General features: G+C 42.4%; 1 protein-coding gene across 2 annotated transcripts in view; it reads right to left on the reverse strand.

Moving 5' to 3' along the window:
* lrba (LPS-responsive vesicle trafficking, beach and anchor containing) overlaps positions 1-23,041 on the reverse strand; it is a 991,104-nt gene that overhangs the window by 207,060 nt on the left and 761,003 nt on the right. For both annotated transcript variants that reach the window (XM_086011652.1, XM_086011642.1), the window contains exon 46: positions 11,160-11,312. In XM_086011652.1, coding sequence (XP_085867778.1) covers positions 11,160-11,312 — 153 coding nt within the window. The remainder of the gene's footprint in view (positions 1-11,159; positions 11,313-23,041) is intronic.

Here is a 23,041-nt window from a genome sequence, read left to right on the forward strand (position 1 = left end):
TCCTTTTACTAAATTAGTTTTATTTGCATATTAACCATCTATTTCTACCTTCCCCACTTGCTCTTCGATTGCTTTTATTTTCCCTGCCTCTTCCTTCCTAGTTTAATAGACGCCGCACTTCCCTATTTATCTATTTTGCCAATACATTAGCTTCTTTTCTGTTCAGCTTATCTTTGTAAACTAGCTCCCATCTTCTCCAGAAACAGTGCCAATGCTCCATGAAATGGAAACGCTCTTCCTAACACCACCTCTTTGGCCAATTGTTGAGCTCCCTATTCTTTCCTATTGTATCCCGTGACTGAGGGAGTAAGTTAGAAATTGCCACCTTTGAAGTCCTGCTCCTAAACCTTCTTCCTTATCTCAAACTCAGTTTGCAGGACTTCAGGGGGGTTATTTTGGCCAAAGGGTGAAAAGAGCTGCTAAATGGGTGCTGTGCTAATAAGAGAGGCCTGTTTGAAACTCTGGATTTAACACGCAATTTTCAGGCTAATTGATAATTATCATGATTTGAACGTGCCTGCAGGCGCTGAAACCAACAACTGCAGGTGAGCACTCAAACACTGATTAGATGCAATTTTCCTGGAACTGTATATGTCGCCTGCACTCACCCACTTCCACTGAAGGTATGGAGTGCGATGGGCTGGGAGTGGAATGATGCCCCAAGGAGCACGAGAGAGGGCATCCAGGGTCTCCGATGCGGCACTGGAGGTCCTGATGGAGGAGTTAGAGAGGAGAAGGGATGTCCTCTACCTGCCTTGGGGGTGGTGGGGGGGGTTGCAGGCGGCAGAGGCAACTGATGCGCTGCATCAGGTGGGGGTCTGGAACTCACTGCCTGAAAGAGTGGGAGATGCAGAAACCCTCATTGCATTTAAAAAGTACTTGGATATGCACTTGAAGTGCCGTAACCTACAGGACTATGGACCAAGAGCTGGAAATTTGGATTAGGCTGGATAGCTCTTTTTCGGCCAGCACAGACACGATGGGGCGAATGGCCTCCCTTCTGGGCCATAAATTTCTATGATTCTATGTGGGACGAGATCGCCTGGGAGGTCACAGCCAGGAGCCCCTGGACCCAGTGCCACAAGAAATTAAATGACTTGACACAAGTGGTGAAGGTAAGATCCCATCTCACACACTTCTCAATAACTGCACCAGCATCACAACCTCAATATACTTTGTCCACCATCTTCAACCATGTGAGGCATCACACACACAAATACACCTCTCAACGCACTCATTCACAATCACACTCTCTCTCTTCTGGGAAAAATTAGCAAACAGGCGGCAGCAGGACCTGACCGGGGGAGGGGAAGCACAACTGCATGATATAACTCCCCTTGAGGAGGCAGTGCTGGCCGTGATTGGGAGTGGTGTGGCAGACCCCATGGCCAGAGGCAGAGCAGAGGGCATCTCGCTTAGAGGATTGTGGCCACTGCAGCTTCCTTACAGATGCGCAACTATTCCTGATCCCTAATTACCCAAAGCTATCCTCACTCCCAAGTTCCATATGATCTCATCACACACATCCTCCTATAGCTATATGTGCTGCACACTAACCCTTCCAGCTTTATCACTGCAGGCTCCCTGTAGCAAGGTGCACCTTGCCCTGTGGAGCAGGATCAGGAAGAGCAACAGCAACCTCATACCCTACAGGAGGAGGAGGAAAGCGAGGATGAATGCACTGCTTTAATGGCTACCACTGTCGCAGGCACCAGCTCAGAGGCTTAGAGGCTAGCTTAGAAGAGAGATCCTCAGAGGGATGCACCAGGCACTAGCCACGCAGGCTGGAAGGGATACCACAGGTGCCACCTTTCCGGGGACTAAGGTTGCATATTAGTTCTGCTGTACAGTAGTCAGATGAGGACTTCGCAGGGCCAAGCTTCAGAAGAAGGCTGATGGGTGCAACAAACCAAATGCTTGGTGTAATGGACAGCCTGCTTTAAAGTGTCGGGGGATGGAGGAGTTCGTCTCCACCTTGGTCCGTGGCTGGATGCAGAACCTGGAATCCATCCTCTCCAGCGTGGAGAGGCTGGCCAATTCCATCCAGCGAACTGTGGAGCCCGAAACCATGCAGCATCTGATGACTGAGGTTGCAACTTCCACTGCAGTCATTGCAGCTTGCATGGAATGGCAAACTGCTGTAATGGAAGCTCAGGCAGCTGCCATGGTGGCTCTGGGCTCCTCAGTTGAAAGGGGCTTGCAGAGTGTCTCCAATGCCCAGAGATCTGTCCTCCACCAGATCACTGGGCGGGCTGAACAGAGGCCCCGAGATAATGGTGTGGGAATCATCGAGCAGGAATCTATTGGTCTCTCTCCGGATGCCAGCATTGCTGCTCGCTCCCCTGTCACTCCACCATTGCCATTGCCTGTCAGCCAGGCAGCCCAGACTGAGATGGTACAAACTGAGGCAGGGCCACCACGGCCCACAGCCTCTCAAGGGTGTCCCAGGAGGACATCTGAACTGCCCTCTTCAGATTCTCAGCAGCCATCCATCTCGCCTGCTGCTGCCACTGGGGTTGCACTTTGTAGAAGCACTAGATTAAGTAAGAGCACAAATTATAGATGGCCACTAAGCGTAAGCACTAGGGTGAATAGTTTAATATTTTAAGTGATGTTGGTTCTGTCATGTTTACATATTTTATTTTTGATGTATATAAACAGTGATTATGGTAATTGGGTAGTGGTGGAATTGGTGGTCTTTCTTATTGTGATCTTCATGGAGAAGAGACTGAAAGGATTGCATGCAGATGATGAACTGCCTGATGGGTCCTAAGTCGTGGAAAGTACATCATGTGGCAACAGTGCTCCGGAATCTGATGGTGGAACACCTCTCTCAAAAGCGCTGTTCAATTAGGTCGCGGTGAGCGTCACTCTCGGGTGCCGGCCGTCTACCTGGAAGCCTCTGGTGCTCCACCACCATTCCTCTTCCTCTTCTTGTGGCTCCTGAGCTTGACCCTCTGGCACAATTGCTGGTGGTAACGGCTGGTCTCTCATTTTTCTTCTTAGTCAGTCCCTCGGAACCGAGGATGACTTGCTTCCACATTAAAAATGAGTTCGCAGGTGACTGATGAGTCAAATGCGGGACCTACAGTCTCTGTCACAGGTGGGGCAGACGGTGGTTGAAGGGGCGGGTGGGTGGGGTGTTTGGATTGACGTGCGCTCCTTGTGCTTGGCTTCCGCTTGCTCCCGGCGAAGAGACTCGAGGTGTTCGGCGCCTTCCCGGATGCTTCTCCTCCACTTTGTGCGGTCTTGGTCCAAGGATTCCCAGGTGTCGGTGGGGATGTTACACTTTTTCCAAGGAGGCTTTGAGGGTGTCTTTGAAGCGTTTCCTCTGCCCACCTGGGGCTCTCTTGCCGTGCTGGAGCTCCGAGTAGAGCGCCATTATCTCATTATCACCAGATTGTGGAGCATGCAGCAAATCACCATGAATTTGGACACCTTCTCGGCCGAGTACTGCAAGGCACCTCTTGACCGGTGAAGGCATCTCAACCTCTGCTTGAGGACCCCAATGGTTTGCTCAATGGCTGCTCAATGATATTCCTGGTGGCTGAGTGGCTCTCATTGTATGAGTGCTCAGCTGGTGTCTGAGGGGGGGTTTCTCACAGGAGTCACGAGCCATGGCATCAGAGGCTTTTCCTCAATATCTAGGAAGCAGCCATGCACATTGCGTTGGGGCTCAAAGTTCTGCAGGATGGATGACTGTCTCATTATAAATGCATCGTAGCAGCTCCCTAGATAGCAGGCATTCATCTGTATGATGCACTGCCGGTGGTCGCAGGCAAGCTGTACATTGAGGGAATGGAATCCCTTCCTGTTACTGAACACCTCAGAGTTTAAATGAGGGGCTCGCATGGCCACATACGTACAGTCAATGGCTCTAAGGAGTATGGGAAATCCTGTCGCATTCTAGAGCTCTCTGCCTCTGGTCTTCTCTGGCAATAGGGAATGGTACATAGTCATTCCTCAGAGCGTATAGAGCCGCAGTGACCTCCCTTATGCAGAAGTGCACATAGGATTGAGATGTGACTTATATCACCTGTGGCAGCCTGGAAAGTTCCAGTGGCATAAAAGTTAAGTGCTATTGTGACCTTGACTGTCACAGGCAATGCAGTTCTGGCTGTGCTGCAATGTTCAAGTCTTCTTTCCACAAGGCCACAGATCTCTGTAATGACCTCCTTAGTAAAGCGCAGCCTCCTCATGCACTGGTCTTGGGTCATGTGAATGTAGGAGTCATGGTCTCTGAATACCCTGGGTGGACAGGGCCTCCTGCTGAGAGCCTTCCTCTCCCTCTCTCCTGCAGCACCTGGTGCTGTTCTGCTTGGCCTCATCTCCTCCTCCAAATTGTCATGCAGACCAAGGGGGACCCCTATCAAGATGCCCGTGATCAACCACTCCCTTTCTCCTGGTGGCTCCTGTAAGGTGTCCAATAAGGTAAAGTAGCACAGCACTCACTCTTTTTAGGGAAAGTCCTGAGAGAATATCAGAGAAAAATGTTGTTGGAAGTCTTGACAAAGTGTCCCAGAAAGTCTCCCAATGTGTATCATAAGTCCTCTTCAAACGCAGTGTAGTCAGTTGATTTCAATCAGCAAGTGAACACTGAAGGCTAAGCATGGCTTTAAGTAGCGCTTGAAATACTCAGCAAGGATTTGTTTACTCCTGTTCAGCTGGTCGCTGTTAGGAGAGGTCGCTAAATTAAGCATTATTCACCAAAATTGCATGCAGCTTCTTCAATGAATGCTAGTAGGCAATTTAATTGTCAATCAGCCCCATAACGATCCTCTGGGCAGCCATTCCTAGCACTGGCTTCAACTCCTTTAACAAGATGGCGTTTTGCACTAAACCAGCATGGCAGTTTAAGACCCCATCTTGGCCACCTCTTTAGCGCCTAAAGTATTTGGCCAAAAGCACCCCCCAGGTCTTTCCTTTCCTGTATCGTTCGCTCCCATGTGGATCATGATGATTGGCTGCTCTCCCTCCCTTTCCATAATGTGCCCAACCTTTCTGAAATGTCACTTACCCTACTGTAAGCAGGCCCACATAGTATATATTAAAACAAAATCTCTGAATATTTTAAAAACCAGCTGTGTTGCCAAACCCCAGCAGCCCCACTGCAGTGCTGCCAAGCTCCATGACCCTCCACCCCGATCCTACCAATGCCCAGGACCATTTTCCAGTGCTATCACAGTTCAGTACTATCTCCAGTGCAGATAAACTCTACTCTCCCTACTCAGTACTGCTAAATACCAGATATTTAACAGCAACAGGTGCATTTTGCATACCACCTCATTGTGGATTCTTAGCTTTAAAACTGAAAAGGGATGAAAATTGATGTAAAAAGACTACTGAGCACTTGGCTTGAGTATAAAACAAGGCTTTAATTAACTGTTAAAAACTATGAGATTTCTAGTTACATCACTAGTTCCTGGTTACAGAAACATCCTGAGCAAGCTGGGCCCACACCCGAGTATTTATACTCCTTGGACAGCGCCACCAGCTGGCCGCCCAGTGTTACTTCATGAATCATGATAAGATTCATGACAAAAATTACACAGGTAAAGGAATATATATATATATAAATAAAATAAATAGTTTTCACAAAATAATGATAGGGTCATGGAATTCAATCCTCAAAGCACCAATAAAAATCCCAGAATGCCCTTTAATAAAAATGGAATTTGACTTATTCAGTTACTGTGAATCAGCAGCACAGATGTTATCCTCTATACGCCATAAGGACCCTACGGTTATAGAACAACACATCTTCCAACTCCAGACGACACACATTCTTACAGACGCAAAACAATCTTTAAAAAAAAAGCTTGGCACTTCATCCTGTGCTTTTGTGAACTGAAGTTTGAAATTAACAAATCAATTTACTAACTTGTAATTGATTTCAGCTACAATTCACAGCAGCTATAATTAAATGGATTTCTACAGGGTGCTTATGCAGTAGCCTTAAAGGCATAGATTAGGTTTACCAGCTACACATCACAACTGTGACCAGATCCTGATCTACATGTGAGCAATGTCATGAGAGATCCACTAGTATAACAAAGAAACTATCGGTCAGTGAAAGACAGGCCTGAATGTGTGTGGCTTGCAATCTATGAAGCTTCTCCAGACATCAAAAATAACTTGACCTAATTCTACACTCAGAAATGTACTCATGTCCTACGATTTGTGATATAGCAAGTTAGCGTAAGAAACTTGGAGTAAGAGAAGATCATTTGGCATCATGCCTCTCCTTTCACAGACTGAGTGTGATTTACACTACCATAGACTACATCATCCATTTAAACCACCCGAGAGCAATTGCTGCATAAAATAAGCTCTGATCCCCAAAGGTAATCAAACAAAAATATTCACTTGTCCTCACACCTTCACTATAACAGCCTACATCAAATAATATCCCCCCCATACTGTTGGATCCGCAGCAGAGGAATCCAATGTGTCCCATATAGTATTTCACCATCTCAGTCTATGCTTAAACACTCCCTCAAGTTTGGTTAATGTAACCAAAATTCTCAATGTCTGACCATGTGAGAAATCAAATATTATGGCCATTTCATGTGATGAACTCGCTTATCTAGAATTGAAGATTGCGGAGCAAGATTGATCATTGAACCTTTCTGTAACCAATCTCAAGTCAATTCTACTATTGAGAACAGGCTTTACACAAAACAGCTTCTACATTCCATTTATCTCATGGTTGGAGCGGAGCGGGGCGGGGGGGAAGAGTTGGAAGAAGAGAGAAAGTAAACCTGATACATTGCTGCTTCCCCTGGATTATTTATCCATTCTGAAATATTTTTGCAGGAACTATTTCCTTTAGCTAAAACTAAATTATGAGATGTCTAAAAAATATAAACTTGCATAGCTAACTGAAGCAGTACTTTGCTGTCATTTAAATAGATGTAGCTCTTCTCCCCCAAAAGACATTCAGGATACTGCATAATTCTGTTCTATTTTCTTCAAAGGGTTAAGTGAGTACATTTTTAGACATGTCCTATCCATATTGGTGACGAGATTTAATTTATTCCTGTACACAGACTGAAGTTATGAAAAAACTGCCGCATGTCATAATTTTTAACTGTTAACTAGATCTAGCAATTAAAAAGTATCAAATGAATACACCACTTTTTTTTTAATAAAAAATGTATGGTGAGCCAAGTAAACACCAGCAGATAATATTGCATAATACTCATTAGGTAAATAAACAATTTCATAATTTGTCATTTTTTCCTTCTCTGCAAAGGGATATAGACAGGCTAAGTGAATGGGCAAACATTTGGCAGATGAAATATAATGTGGGAAAGTGTGAGGTTACCCACTTTGGCAGGAAAAATAAAAAGCAAATTATTATTTAAATGGAGAGAGATTACAAAATGCTACAGTTCAGAGGGACCTGGAGGTCCTTGTGCATGTAACACAAAAAGTTAGCATGCAGGTACAGTAAGTAATCAAAAAGGCAAATGGAATGTTGACCTTTATTTCAAGGGGGTTGGAGTATAAAAACAGGGAAGTCCTGCTACAACTGTTTTGGTCTCCTTATTTAAGGAAGGATATGCTTGCATTGGAGGCAGTTCAGAGATGGTTCACGAGGTTAATTCCAGAGATGAGGGGGTTGACTTATGAGGAAAGGTTGAGCAGGTCGGGCCTATACTCATTGGAATTTAGAAGAATGAGAGGCGATCTTATTGAAACATATAAGATACTGAGGGATACATCGACAAGGTAGATGCAGAGATGTTGTTTCACCTCGTGGGGAAATCTAGAACTCGGGGGCACAGTCTCAGAATAAAGGGGCGCCCTTTTAGAACTGAGATGAGGAGGAATTTCTTCTCTCAGGAGGGTCGTAAATCTGTGGAATTCTCTGCCCCAGAGAGCCGTGGAGGCTGGGTCATTAAATACATTTAAGGTGGAGATAGACAGATTTTTGCAAGATAAGGGAGTGAAGGATTATGGGGAGCGGGCAGGGAAGTGGCTTTGAGCCCAAGATCAGCCATGATCTTATTGAATGGCGGAGCAAGCTTGAGGGGCCAAGTGGCCTATTCCTGCTCCTATTTCTTATGTTCTTATGTTCTCGGCCCCCAAAAAACCTTCCTGGTTTAAACCGCTTGCTGAATATTGGGTCAAGTTTTTAAGTAAAATAAGAATTGGATAAGGTTAAAAGTCAGAGATCAGGTCGCCTCGGTGTGGAGTGGGGAGTCTGATGGTATACAGATGCTCTCCACAACAAATATTTATGTCAACACATCCATAAGTACCTGACCAATGTCTGCTTTCTTCAGCTGCTACCCTGCACAAGGATCAGAACAGGTTTCAACTGGGGAGGTAGTGGAACATTGTATCTTTCATTTCAAGCCCCCAGAAAAATACATCAAGCAGCATAAGGACAACGAACTATGATGGTATTGACAGAAACTCCCAAGATTTCACATTTATTCAGCTAAACTAACAAGAACAAGAACAACATAGCTCAACTAACCCAAAAAGAATGACAGTATATGCTGGAGGTTTAATTACTGCAGTTGCATCTATTGATGGCTTCTGACCATCAATGTGAAATAAGTAAATAAAAGGGCAATTCATTTCCTCTGTTGTGATAGCCAGCCACAAGGTTTTGATATCATTTTCTTTTTTTGAAACTAGAAAATAGAACCAATTGACCCATACAAGAATAAAACACTATTCTACTGAGCCAATTCTGAATTTGTCCTTTTGAGTATTCAGCTCCATAGTCAGCTGATAAAAATCATAATGACAATTTTATAGAACTGCTTTTTGTAAGTTTACTATCATCTCTATCATACTGCATGTGTCAGTCGGGGAACATTTAGGGAACAGTGATAATAGTATCATAAGGTTTAGATTAGCTGTGGAAAAGGACAAGGAGCAATCTAGAGTAAAAATACTTAATTGGAGGAGGGGCAATTTCAGTGGGTTGAGAACAGATCTGGCCTGGGTAAGTTGGAATCAAAGACTGGCAGGCAAAACTGTAATCGAACAATAGGCTGCCTTTAAAGAGGCGATGGTTCGGGTACAGTCGAGGTACATTCCCATGAGAGGGAAAGGTAGGGCAACCAAAGCCAGCGCTCCCTGGATGACAAGAGAGAGAGAGAGAGAGAGAGAGAAAGATGAAGCAGAAAAAGAGGGCGTATGACAGATGTCAGTTGAGAATGTAAGTGAGAACCAGGCTGAATATAGAAAGTTCAAAGGGGAAGTGAGAAAGGAAATAAGAGGGGCGAAGAGAGACTATGAGAATAGAATGGCAGCTAACATAAAAGGGAATCCAAAAGTCTTCTTTAGGCATATAAATAGTAAGAGGAAGGGTGGGGCCGATTAGGGACCAAACAGGAGACCTACGCATGGAGGCAGAGGTAGTAAATGAGTACTTTGCATCTGTCTTTACCAAGAAGATGCTTCCAAGGTCATTGTGAAAGAGGAGGTAGTTGAGATAGTGGATGGGCTAAAAATTGATAAAGAGGAGGTACTAGAAAGGCTGGCTGTACTTAAAGCAGGTAAGTCACCAGGACCGGATGGGATGCATCCTAGGATGCTAAGCGAAGGTGGCAATTGCAGAGGTACTGGCCATAATCTTCCAATCCTCCTCAGATACGGGGGTGGTGCCACAGGACTAGAGAATTGCAAATGTTACACCCCTGTTCAAAAAAGTGTGCAAGGACAAACCCAGCAACTACAGGCCAGTCAGTTTAACCTCGGTGGCGGGGAAACTTTTAGAAACAATAATCAGGGACAAAATTAACAGTCTCTTGGACAAGTGTGGATTAATTAAGGAAATCCAGCACGGATTTGTTAAAGGCAAATCGTGTTTAACTAACTTGATTGAGTTTTTTGATAAGGTAACAGAGAGGGTTGATAAGGGCAATGTGGTTGGTGTGGTGTACATGGACTTCCAAAAGGCGTTTGATAAAGTGCCACATAATAGGCTTGCCAGCAAAGTTGAAGCCCATGGAATAAAAGGGTAGTGACAGCTTGGATACAAAATTGGCTAAGTGACAGGAAAGAGAGAGTAGTGGTGAACGGTTATTTTTTGGACTGGAGGAAGGTATACAGTGGTGTTCCCCAGGGGTCGGTACTAGGACCACTGCTTTTCTTGACATATATTAATGACTTGGATGTGGGTGTACAGGGCACAATTTCAAAATCTGCAGATGACACAAAACTTGGAAGTATAGTGAACAGTGAGGAGGATAGGGATAGACTTCAAGAAGACATATACAGGCTGGTGGAATGGGCAGACACGTGGCAGATGAAATTTAACGCAGAAAAGTGCAAAGTGATACATTTTGGTAGGAAGAACGAGGAGAGGCAATATAAACTAAAGAGTACAATTCTAAAGGGGGTGCATGAACAGAGAAACCGAGGGGTATACGTTTACAAATCATTGAAGGTGGCAGGGCAGGTTCAGAAAGCGGTTAAAAAGCATACTGGATCCTGGGCTTTAAAAATAGAGGCATAGTGTACAAAAGCAAGGAAGTTGTGATGAACCTTTATAAAGCACTGGCTCGGCCTCAACTGGAGTAGTGTGTCCAATTCTGGGCATCGCCCTTTCGGAAGGATGTGAAGGCCTTAGAGAGGGTGCAGCAAAGATTCACAAGAATGTTTCCAGGGGCGAGAGACTTCAGTTACGTGGCTAGACTGGAGAAGCTGGGGTTGTTCTCCTTAGAGCAGAGAAGGTTGAGAGGAGTTTTGATAGAGGTGTTCAGAATCATGAGGGGTCTAGACAGAGTAGATAGAGGGAAACTTTTCCCACTGGTGGAAGGGTTGAGAACCAGACGACACAGATTTAAGGTGATTGGAAGAAGAACCAAAGACGACATCAGGAAAAACTTTTTTACGCAGCGAGTGGTTATGATCTGGAATGCACTGCCTGAAAGGGTGGTGGAGGCAGAGTCAATCGTGACTTTCAAAAGGGAATTGGATAAGTACCTGAAGGAAAAATATTTGCTGGACTATGGGGAAAGGACAGGGGAGTGGGACTAGCTGAAGTGCTCTTGCAGAGAGCCGGCACAGGCTCAACGGGCTGAATGGCCTCCTTCTGTGCTGTAACCATTCTATCTCATACTGTAAGTCAGTTTCCATCATCAAGGAGCTGCTACATGATAGACATTAAAGAAATAAGATAAATCTCTTACCAGTCTGTTTATGCGAACAAACTCTTCTGGAGTTTGGGCCCATAGTGGAAGCTCTACATCAGACACCACAGTTCCATCATCCATCACACCCAGATTATAATTATTGGAATTGACAAACATCTCCGGAAGATAATAAAATTCAGGAATCAGCTCCTGTGTAAGAAATAAACAATCATCCATTTTACTAAAATAAGGGTTTAACAGCCAGAGTCTACTTCACCATAATCATCAAAAATCTCACACACATTTAAGTAATGCACCAACCATCCCATTAAGATGTTATTTTAATCTGCTAAGTATGATCAAGCTTGTTAGCCATTGTGAACTTGTTTTTCAAGTACTGAAGAAATGTAAATATGGTGGTCACTATAAGATTAACTTCAGTTCAATAAAGCCCAACTGCTTAAAAACGCTCCTTCACAAACATATGCAATACCAGCACACTTCAATGACCAATGTATTTATAATAGTTCTGGTAACCAACACAGAATTGACAATAGTATGCTGAACAATTAGTTAGGACACCCATAACAATTTAACTAAACATTATCATCACTGCTCATAAGAAAGAAAAAGACTTGCATGTATACAGCGCCTTCCACGTTCTCAAGACAACATAAAGCGCTTCCCACAAACAGCAAATGAGATAAATGACCAATTAATGGTTGAGTGATAAATGTTGGCCAGGACACCAGGAGTACTGTGGGATTGCTTACATCACCTCGGTTTAACATCTCATCTGAAAGATAGTTCCTCCAACAATGCAGCACTCCCTCAGTACTGCATTGAAGTGTCAGCCTGGATTATGTGCTTAAAACTATAGTTGTCCTTGAACCCATAATCTTCTGATCAAAAGGTGAGAGCGCCATCACTGAGCCAAGCTGACAATTAAAAATAAACAAAGAAAAACATTCACTATCCTAAAACAATATAAATAGTATTGCCCCACTACTACTGAATTTGAAGCAAGGATTCAAAATCTGGCTTTGGATTATTAATTCATTTTTTATTTTAGATTAAGGTTAAGGGTAAAGACAAAAGCCTGGCACAGTACTTGGGTTGGTGCTATCCAGTTGTTCAAACGTGCATAGCTAGGAATTTAGAGGTAAAGGGAAAATATTATAATTCAAGTTGTTCTACACAATACTCAAAGGGTTTTAAATCAAAATGTGAGAACTTAAAGATACTCTGGTGGTACAGCTGCTACCTCTAATAAGGCCATTTTGTCAGGAGTCATCAAATTACCAAGAAGAACACTACAATGTTTTTTCATAGTTATGGACCTGCATCATATTTTTATGACTTGTCATATTTATCAAAAGATTGAACTGTTTGATATCATATTTCACCCGAGCTAAACCATTAAATTGTCTGCCCTCTGCAGTCTCCAATAATATTTTATTTCAGGTCCATGCATTAAATACAAGATGATTTCTCTTTGCATGAACTAAAATCTGCACAAACTACCAGATTTTATTGAACAAATGTGGATACAGTATATATATATATAGATAGAGAGAGAGAGAGAGAGAGAGAGAGAGAGAGAGAGAAATTTTGACACTTGGCAAAAAAGAAAATCAGGAGAGACATTTAAAAGGAGGCCAAGCCAATATGGCGCGCTTTACATTATCGCCAAAAGTCAAAATTACCCTGAGAGAGAGAGAGAATGAGAATGAATGAAAAGTCAATGTTACTTTGGTCACCTTAATTATTGGTGAGATTTTGTAACATTCAAAATTTCCAATGCTTCAATATATGACCTATAACTAAGGCAATGCGACCCCTCCCCCAATCACTAATTAGAAACAAAGTGCAGGGGTGCTTGACTACTTAATTGAGCAAAAATATAGATTACTTCACAATGTAATAACTTATGTTTGTTACACCTTTATCACACACTAACAAAAGAATTTTTAAAAATTGCCCACTATGAAAAGCATTGCACTTCTGTATTTAATATCTCCCCGATTCTCTCCTTTATCCCTCAAGCACTTCCAAAGTCCTTCACCTTTACACTTCCCACTTCATTCGTGGTAACCTCATACTAATTATCTGCAACATTATTATTGCTGGTTAAAACAATTAAGTATGCTGCAAGCTATTCTGGCACTCTCAAACAAAATAGGGGTAATGTATGTAATTACTGCAGTATCTGAAAATCACAGCAAGTGCCTGATGTAAAATTTGCCTGGCACCCCCATGCCATTTAACAAGCAGAAAAATACAGGCCAGTCTGATGGCTATTATGTGCAATGGCCCTGTGCAGCCATGTCAAAAGCAAGTGGCTCTGATCTAAATCCCTTGTTCTTATGGGTCAGCGGACCAGTGGTTCCTGGGCACCCCTTAGGGCCAGTTTCAACAGCAGCAGCCTTCCAGGCAACTGACAGCAACAGAACAGGTCATCAGATGCTGAGCAAGGTCAGGTTGGAGCAGTCAGTGCAGAGACAGCAAGGATCAAGAAAGGAATTAAGTTATTATCTCTTCTATCACCAAGTACACCATTGTAAACTACAGAATTGCAGATCCTTCCAAAGAAATTTCACATTTAACTCATATGATGAAAAGACGAGACCTTTGGTTTATCTATCCTCAGCAGGGCTGCCATCATGTGAGAAAATAATTACCAATTTACTAACACAGAAGGCAACATTGCAACTTTTTAAAATCTTGCAATTCCCACATTACAACAGTGACTCCACTTTAAAAAGTACTTAATTGGTTGTAAAGCGCTTTGGGATGTCCAATGGTCATGAAAGGCACTATAGAAATGAAAGTCTTTCTTTCTTTTTACAAAATGACTGAGTTATGCAGAAATTGTTTATGGATGATACAATTACTCTATCTAATGATAACAGCTACAACTTCACACTTTATTCCATTTTATTTAAATTCAAGAGATATAATCATAACCTTATTTTTAAAATACAGGTTTATAAATTGCTTTAAATTTAAATTCTTCAACCATTTTCTTATAGTAAGGCTTCCTTTGCAATTATTTCCTAAAAACATATTCTGCGATAATTAATACATTGAAAAATGTTGCACCAGTTATTTGCACCAGTTATTTTTAAACAGCCAGGTTCTAAGAAAACTTAGAATCTGAATTTCTGTAGCATCTTTCATGACCTCAGGAGATCCTAAAGTGATTCACAGCCAATGAAATCCTTTCGAAGTGTTGTCACTTTTGCAATGTAGGGAAACGCAGCAGATAATTTGCGCACAGCAAAGTCCCACATACAGCAATGTGATAATGGCCAGGTAAATTGTTTTAGTGATGTTGGTTGAGAAAGAAAGACGACTAGCATTTATATAGTGCCTTTTAGGGCCACCGGACATCCCAAAGTGCTTTACAGCCAATGAAATACTTTTTGAAGTGTAGTCACTGTTGTAATGTAGGAAACATGGCAGCCATTTTGCACACAGCAAGCTCCCACAAACAGCAACATGATAATGACCAGATAATCTGTTTTAGATGTTGATTGAGGGATAAATATTGTCCAAGACATCGGGGAGAACTCTTCTTCTCTTCTTTCAATAGTGCCACGGGATCTTTTATGTCTACCTGAGAGGGCAGAGGGGGTCCCGGTTTAACGTATCATCCGAAAGATGGCACCTCCAACAGCGTTGCAGTCCCTCAGTACTGCACTGAAGTGTCAGGCTAGATTATGTGCTCAGGTCTCTGGAGTGGGACTTGAACCCTAACTCAGAGATGAGAGTGTTACCACTGAGCCAAGGTTCTATATTCACAATTACGTGCCAAAGCATGCACATTTGATAAAACGGTTATGTACTACATCATTGAATTATCAGAATTGCCAATACCAAAATCAAGATGTCATTGATAGTTATTGTTGAGGTTAAATTCAACAAGATTATTAATCGTTGAATCAATATAAGCAGACAAGAACAATTTGAATTAATAAAAAATCCCTGCATCTCAAAAATGTCAACCTCAATTTTACATTTCATTTTTGCACACTATTAAACTACTTTGAACAGAGATATGGTTTATCTGATATCTGTGGTATTAGTAAGAGTTTTCAATCAATTTTTCATGACTGTCATGGGTAACTTGAGAAATTTTGGTTAATGGGGGGAGGCGGAAGAAACAAAGGCATGTCTACATTATAAAGGCACAACAAAAATAGAGGCAATAGCCCTAAAGGTTAAAAAATGATTAGGGAAATGCTTGAAAGTTAGTACTGGAGAGATTCACAAAGGCTTCAAGGTTTTTTGTAACTCTTGCTTAACACCTTAATAAATGAGCAGAGTAAAATTTAATCTTAAGTGTCTAGGGATGGGCAATAAATGCTGGCCTTGCCAGTGACGCCCAGATCCCATAAACGAATAAAAAAAAGTAAATGAGCGATGCAAGCAGCAAAAATCCCCCACAAACAGTGCTGGATGTGATTGTGGAAATTTTTCAACAAGCACCAAAATGGAAAGGAAAAGGGCTCAGTTTTCATTAATGTAAATATATACAGTGGAAATAAAGTAATGGCCCGTATTTTCCGATCGGAGGCTTCCTGCGTGCGGAGGCCTCCAATCTGGAAAAAATCTATGCCCTTACCTAAGGGCTCCAGAGGTCCGGACATTTCCGCTCCTGGGCCTCTGCTCTACGAAATGCACAGGGCCCAGGTATCACAGGGGCGCATGCGGTTCGCAAGCGTCCCTGGGATTACGTGGGCCATGGGGGAACCAATGAAAGAAGGGAATCTCCCTTCATACTTTTGACAGCTTAGACCTGAAAAAAAAATTAAAGTTTTTCAACGGGGCTAAAAATAAACTTACCTTTTTAAAAAGTATTTTTAAATTATAAATGAGTGAAACATTTTAAAAAACTTTTTAAAAACTATGTAAGGCCTGCTTTTACCAGTCATAAGATTTGTAAGTGTTTTCAGCGGGCGGAGGTTCTGCAGAAAGGGGAATTCTCCCCCTGCAGAGGTCCTTCTCCAGGGCAGGCGCCTGAAACCGGCACTTGCGAGGTCCCTACAGGTGTGTACACAGCTCGGACACACCCGTAGGGATCAGAAAATACGGGCCATTATTCAACAAAAAGATGCTCACCAAATTCTTCTAGTACAGCGGAACAGGACATAAAAATTACATTTTGGTTTACAAAATTCTACCACTTCGCAACCAAGTTATTTATACTCTCATTTTAACAGCATAACATGACTTAAAACCTATTTTGGAAATAAATACATTTGCACTATATTTGTAAATTGCTGTTATTTATTGAGAGAATTAATTTTTTTACTTGTCTTTCATTTCTTACTTGAGTGTCTCTGATCCCAAAAAGCAATCCCCATCAGTTTCTCTGCTTACTGGCACTTTCATTTTATTGAAGAACATGTGTGAAGTGGCAATGTTCTGCTTGAGTAAAGGAAGTTACCAGGTGGTACAGTCATCGGCTGGTGTTATGGTCAACATGTGCTCTTTCACCAACACAATTTAAAATCTAAAACATGGGAACATAGCACGTGTTGACTAACACCAGTTGGTTACTGTGCTAGCTGGAAATTTCCTCCTCAATCTGGCTGGCATAGATTGCACATATTTATGAATAAAATTGAAGTGTCAGTGTATGGAGAGATTGATGGTGGTATCCCTCCCATTTTAACAGCTATCAAAACCATGTCCAATAACACGGATTCCAAATTGGGCTCATCAGTTTTAACTGATATGATTTTCCACGGCAGGGATCTGGAACTTGAAAGTACAAACATTTTGTTTTGTACATTTAAGGCACAATTTTAGGCAAGAGGCAAGCGTGGGGCGAGCAGCCGGCTCATTCCGACTTGCCTGAGAGAGTCCTGGGCCATTTTAATTCTTTTTGGTGCAAGTTTATACAAAATTCTAATTGACGCATTGCTAATAGCTTGAAATTTTTTAGCCATTTTATATCGTATATGCTTTGAGAGATTCTCTTATTACACCAACCTGGAATTTGTACACTACTCCATTTTATGCACATTGGGGAAGTAGGCAAGTATCATTTCTTGGACTAAATGAAATTCAGATACTGCTTAAGAATTAATTTTGGAAGTGATCCAAAGTACTTCGCTGCGCTCATACTACGGGAGATAATAAGGATCGGTGACCAAGTTGTGTAGTTCACATGCCCTCATAATCTACATTAGAGCCACCAGAGGGCTACATTTTGGAGTTGGCAATTTAACATAGCTATATTTCAAAGGGAGAGTGAACTAATTAGACCATGCAAAACCAGATTCAGATCGTTTGCTGGAGCAAGAACAGCCAGCACAGATCTGTTTAAGTCAAGTCATGTTCAACAAACTTAAGAGTATCTTTTTTGAAGATAAATAAACGGAATACAGTAGATGTAGTGAATATGGATTTTCAGAAAGCATTTGATTAGGTGCCCCCACAAGAGGCTTGCTAGAAAAATACAGGTGTATGGTATAAGAGGAAATGTAGCAACATACATAGAAAGTTGCTTAATGGACAAGAAACCATGAGTTAGAGCAAATGAGTGTTGATTGGACTGCAGAAGGGTTGGAAGAGGTATACCCCAGGAGTCAGTGCTGGGTCCAGTTTTGTTCTTGCTATATACAGACAATTTGAACTTGGGTACAAGGAATAGAATTTCAAAATTTGTTGACAGAAAAGTAGTAAGCTTTGGCAAATAGCGAGGAGGACTGTAAAAGACTTCAGGAAAACGGACAGGTTGGCACAATAGGTAGAGAGGTAGCAATTTCATGTAGATAAGCATGCGGTAATACATTTGAGAGAGAAAAAAAAGAAATGGGACTATACACTAAATGGAAAGACACTGAAAGGTGTTTATGAACAGAGAAACCTAGGGGTTCAAACATCTAATTCCTTGAAAGTGCAAGTACAAGTAGGTAAAGTTGTAAAAGGCCAATAGTATTTTGGATTTTATAAATAGGGCATAGAGTACACAAGGAAAGGAGTACTAATTAATTTATACTAAACATTGGTTAGACCACAGATACAGTACTGTGTAAAGTACTGGGTACCCCCTTATAAAACGGACATTAAAGTCATAGAGAGTATATAGGGTTGGTTGTCCAGAATGACACCAGAAATGGGAAACTAGTTGTGAGGAGACTTATGACACTGGGGCTATTTCCACAGAAGAGAAGGCTAAGAGAAGATTTAATAAGAGTTTTTTAAAATTATGAACAGTTTTGATTGATTGAATAAGGAAAGCCTGTTTCCTCCAGTTGAAGAGTTAGTGATGAGAGGACTTAAATTTAAATCATCACTGAGAAAGTGAAGAGATGGGTTAGGAAAAATTTCTTTACACAGAAGAATTGCCATGGGGAGTGGTTGAAGCAGAGACCACTGCAGGTTTTAAGGGAAAATTGGATAAATATTAGAATCAGAGGAAGATAGAAGGCTATGGGGAGAGAGTGGGGCAATTGGGCTAGTTTTCTCTCGTAAAGAGTTGGCACAGATACAGTGCGACAAAAAACATCCTTCTCTTTTGTAAACTTTTGGTTTTTTGATGAGGCCACAGTTCTCCAAGTATCTCTGATAAATCCCTACAGTGAGAATACTCCTCAGTTGAGCCATCTTAGTAAAAGGAGTTGAAAGCTGAGATGACATGCACCAAGATTTAAAACTACCATCTACTGTACCAAGTTATCCAAATATAGAGAAAAGCATTCTTTTATGACCAAGCTATTAAATAGTTACTAGTGCGGTAGCCCAGGGCTGAATAAGTTATAAATATTTAAATGACCTGATGTGTGCAACCAAAACAAGGCCGCCAAATATGTAGATGGTACTAAATTGGAGACAGATGAGGAATAAGGTAACTAAAAAGACAAAAGGACGATACGAAACTTGGTCCTTTTTGATGTGATATCTTGATAGTTATAATTTGGACTTCTCCCAAGTCTAGTAACAGGACTAACTTGCTGAACATGGAATATCTTGTGTGTGTTCTGGTAGACTGCACGCCCCAGAAACCAGAGGGCCAAGGCACACCCAAAATTGGGCCTCATCAGCATATTGCCGGCAAGCTGCAAACGCCAATCGGGGGTTCAGAAGCAGCTCCCAGTTCTTTGAGGATGATGTTGGGTCAGCTGCCTCCCTGACAGCGGCCCTCAGGTCAGTCCTTGTGGAGATTAGGGGGGGTGGGGGAGAACAAGTGGTCTTCGGGGCTGCTGTGCAGCCAGGAGGAGTAATTCAATAAGTATTTTTTTTAAAAGCCTATTTGGTGGTGGCCTCCAGCTGTCCCTTTAAGAAGCGGTGGTCAGGCCGCATATAAACATGTCACTGGCTGCGTTCAGGGCAGCCAGTTTTCGGGAAGGGAGCCTCCTATTTGCATATGCAAAGGGCCTAACGCCTGTTTCCGGTGCGTGTCCTGGACGCCTACACTGAAGCCTTTACTAATATGGCGGGCGGCGCACTTCCAGCATGGAATACGCACTTGCACGCCGCCCACCATACTGGATGTTTCGGCATCCATTTTAGGCCTGTAAATGGGTGCGGCGTCAACAAATTTTTAGGCCCAAGCTTCTTGGAGGGAATTTCATTGGAGCAATGGAGCTCCAATTTGAGGTCAAAAGGCATCATGTGGTCAAGAAAGAACAGCAACTATAGGGAAGCCATCCAAGGTAAGAGGTGGTAAGTGCAGTTAGACTTGCAACAGACATGAAGAAACCATCTTTGAAGAAGTGAAATAAACAATATTTTAAAGGGGCAGCTGTGCCTGACAGTATGCGATGTTAAAGATAACTAATCAAGAAAACTGATAACTCTTTATATGAACAAGATCTTTTCATAGATTTATAAACTACGCTACCCAATCACTAGATGTGGCATATTGTATTCGAATTTCATGTTCAGTTAAGAGCAGCTGAAGAAAAAAAATATCAAGACCAGAACCTGGAAGATTAATCGTCAGGTCAGAGACCAGCAATAACTCTTGGGCACACGAAAGCAAAGTCAGTCAGCATGAAGGTGGTTTAAGACTCTATAGATTAATGTTACTGCGCCTACCTCTGACCTCCCTTGTCTTTGCTCTTCCTAGAACAAGCCAAAGTTTAAACGAAGATACTGACATTATGTCTAACAAAGTATTCACTGTTTTGGATGCATTCAATTTAAAAGGGAAGTAACTTGAGCAAAGAAAGATGTCCAAACAACTAGTTGAAGCATCATTGTATCAATCAAGATACTGGCTTTTTATTGCTACATGCAGTGGTCATGATATTTTAAAATTCCAGTATGTCTGCAGAACTGCTGTGTATTGCACATTTTAAAGAATTTAACAGAATGTTGTGATTGGACCATAAGATACCAAACAATAATAAATATACTAAAGTCATTAATATTGCTACCTTCAGCAATGTGAAAAAAGCCAGCCTCAATGTACATGCCCCTCCTACTATGACGCACATTTCTCTAGCATCTGGTACTGCCTATCTGTATGTGCTAAATAAATGGCAGTACGGCTGACAGTAGATGAATTTTTAAAGCACCTGTGACATTATTCCCAAAACAATGCAAATGTAAATCAAATATTTTTTAATATAAAAACTGCATTGCAACATTAGAAAACAGGCACTATTGTGCTGGCTAAAACAATAAACTGGCAACTGCCATGAACAAAATGGCCAGGTGGCAACTGCATTAGTTACTGCTGGGAGGGGAGTGGAAGAAAGAAGCAAGAGAAAGAAAAGCAATTTTTATTGTTATGGATTTTTCTTAAAGCAAACTTTACAGTGTTGTAAACAGATTTTTTTCATTTGGTCGAATGGGTAAGAATAATGAATAAAAATTCTAAACAACTACAACTAACTGCAAAGTTGTTCAAAGCAGACGTCATAGAATTTAACAATACCATAACACAGGCTAGGATCATCTTGGAATGCAAAGAGAACCCTTGGCTTCTCTTCTCCACTACAAACCGTCTTCTTAAACACCTCTCCTCTGCCCCTTCCACCCTCACCTCCAACAATAAGTGCGAGGAGCTCATGAACTTCTTATCACTAAGATTGAGACCATTCGTCAGCTGCTTCTGCTGCTTCCCGTAGCCCACCAAGCCAAACTTCCCGTAAGGGTCCACCCCCGCCCTATCCTTAAACTCGCTTTATCTAGTTTCTCTCCTATCTCCCCTTATGCAATTCAATTCAATTCAATTCAAATGCTTTATTGGCATGAAAGTTTACAGGGAACCATATTGCCAAAGCTTACATAACAAAAAGTACAGTTTTCCAACATTCTGTAGGTGTCAAACAATTTTGACCTTCGTTGGGTACATACAATATTAGTTTAAACAGTATTAATTTAAAGTCGTTGAACATCGTTGGGTACATTCAGTATTAATTTTAAACAGTCCTCAGGTTGTGACATGCCCTCTCCGAGCTCATCTTGTCCACGAGACCCACCTCCTGCTCCCTCGACCTTATACCCACCAAATTGCTGACCACCCAACTTCCCTTCCTGGCCCCCATATTAGATGATATTATTAACGGTTCCCTTCAAATTGGCCATCATCAGCCCCCCACTCAACCACACTTGACCCCTCTGTTCTTGCAAATTACCACCCCATCTCCAGCCTCTCCAAAGTCCTTGAATGTGTTGTTACCTCCCAAATTTGTGCTCACCTTTCCCGCAACTCCATGGTTGAACACCTCCAATCAGGTTTCCGCCCATGCCACAGCACTGAAACGGCCCTTATCAAAGTTACAAATGACATCCTATGTGACTGTGACCATGATAAACTATCCTTCCCGGCCTTTTGACATGGTTGACCACACCATCCTCCTCCAATGCCTCTCCATCATTCAACTGGGTGGGACTGCCCTTGCCAGGTTCCATTCCTATCTTTCCAGTCTAGCCAGGGAATCACCTTCAATAGCTTCACTTCCTGCTCCTGCACCGTTACCTCTGGAGGGGGCCAAGAATCTCTCCATGGCCCCCTCCTATTTCTCATCTGCATGCTGTCCCTCAACAACATCATCCAAAAACACGATGACAGGTTCCACATGTACGCTGACAACACCCAGCTCTGCCTCACCTAACCACCAGCTCTCTCGACCCCTCCACTGTCTCTGATTTGTCACATGGCTTGTCCGACATCCAATGTTGGATGTGCAGAAATTTCCTCCAACTAAATATTGGGAAGACTGAGACCACTGTCTTTGGTCCCTGCCAGAAACTCTGATCCCAAGCTGCTGATTCCATCCCTCTACACAGCCGCTTTCTGAGGCTGAACCAGACCGTTCAGAACCTTGCTGTCCTATTTGACCGAGCTGAGCTTCCGACCCCATATCCACTCTATCACCAAGACTGCCTGCTTGCACCTCCGTAACATCGCCCATCTCCGTCCCTGCCTCAGCTGATCTACTGCTGAAACCTTTATCCATGCCTTGGTTACCTCTAGACTCAACTATTCCAATGTTCCCCTGGCTGGCCTCCCATTTTCCATCCTCCATAAACTTGAGCTCATCCAAAACCCTACTACCCGTATCCTAACTGGTACCAAATCCCATTCACCCATCATCACCCCTATGCTCGCTGACCTACATTGGCTCCTGTTCCACCAATGACTCGATTTTAAAATTCTCTTCCTTGTTTTCAAATCCCTCTATGGCCTCACACCTCCCTATCTCTGTAACCCCCTTCAACTCGACAAGATCTCTGCATTTATCCAATTCTGGCCTCTTGCGCATCCCAGATTTTAATCGCTCCACCATTGGCATCCATGCCTTCAGCTGCCTAGACTCTAAACTCTGGAATTCCCTTCCTAAACATCTCTACCTCTCTCTCCTCCTTTAAGACACTCCTTAAAACCTACCCTGTTGACAAACTTTTGAACACCTGTCCTAATATCTCCTTATGTGGCTCGGTGTCAAATTTCATTTGATATCGCTCCTGTG

Source organism: Somniosus microcephalus, chromosome 2 (assembly GCF_052327205.1).
Source record: "Somniosus microcephalus isolate GS21.2 chromosome 2, FLI_Smic_1.0, whole genome shotgun sequence".
Taxonomy (NCBI): domain Eukaryota; kingdom Metazoa; phylum Chordata; class Chondrichthyes; order Squaliformes; family Somniosidae; genus Somniosus; species Somniosus microcephalus.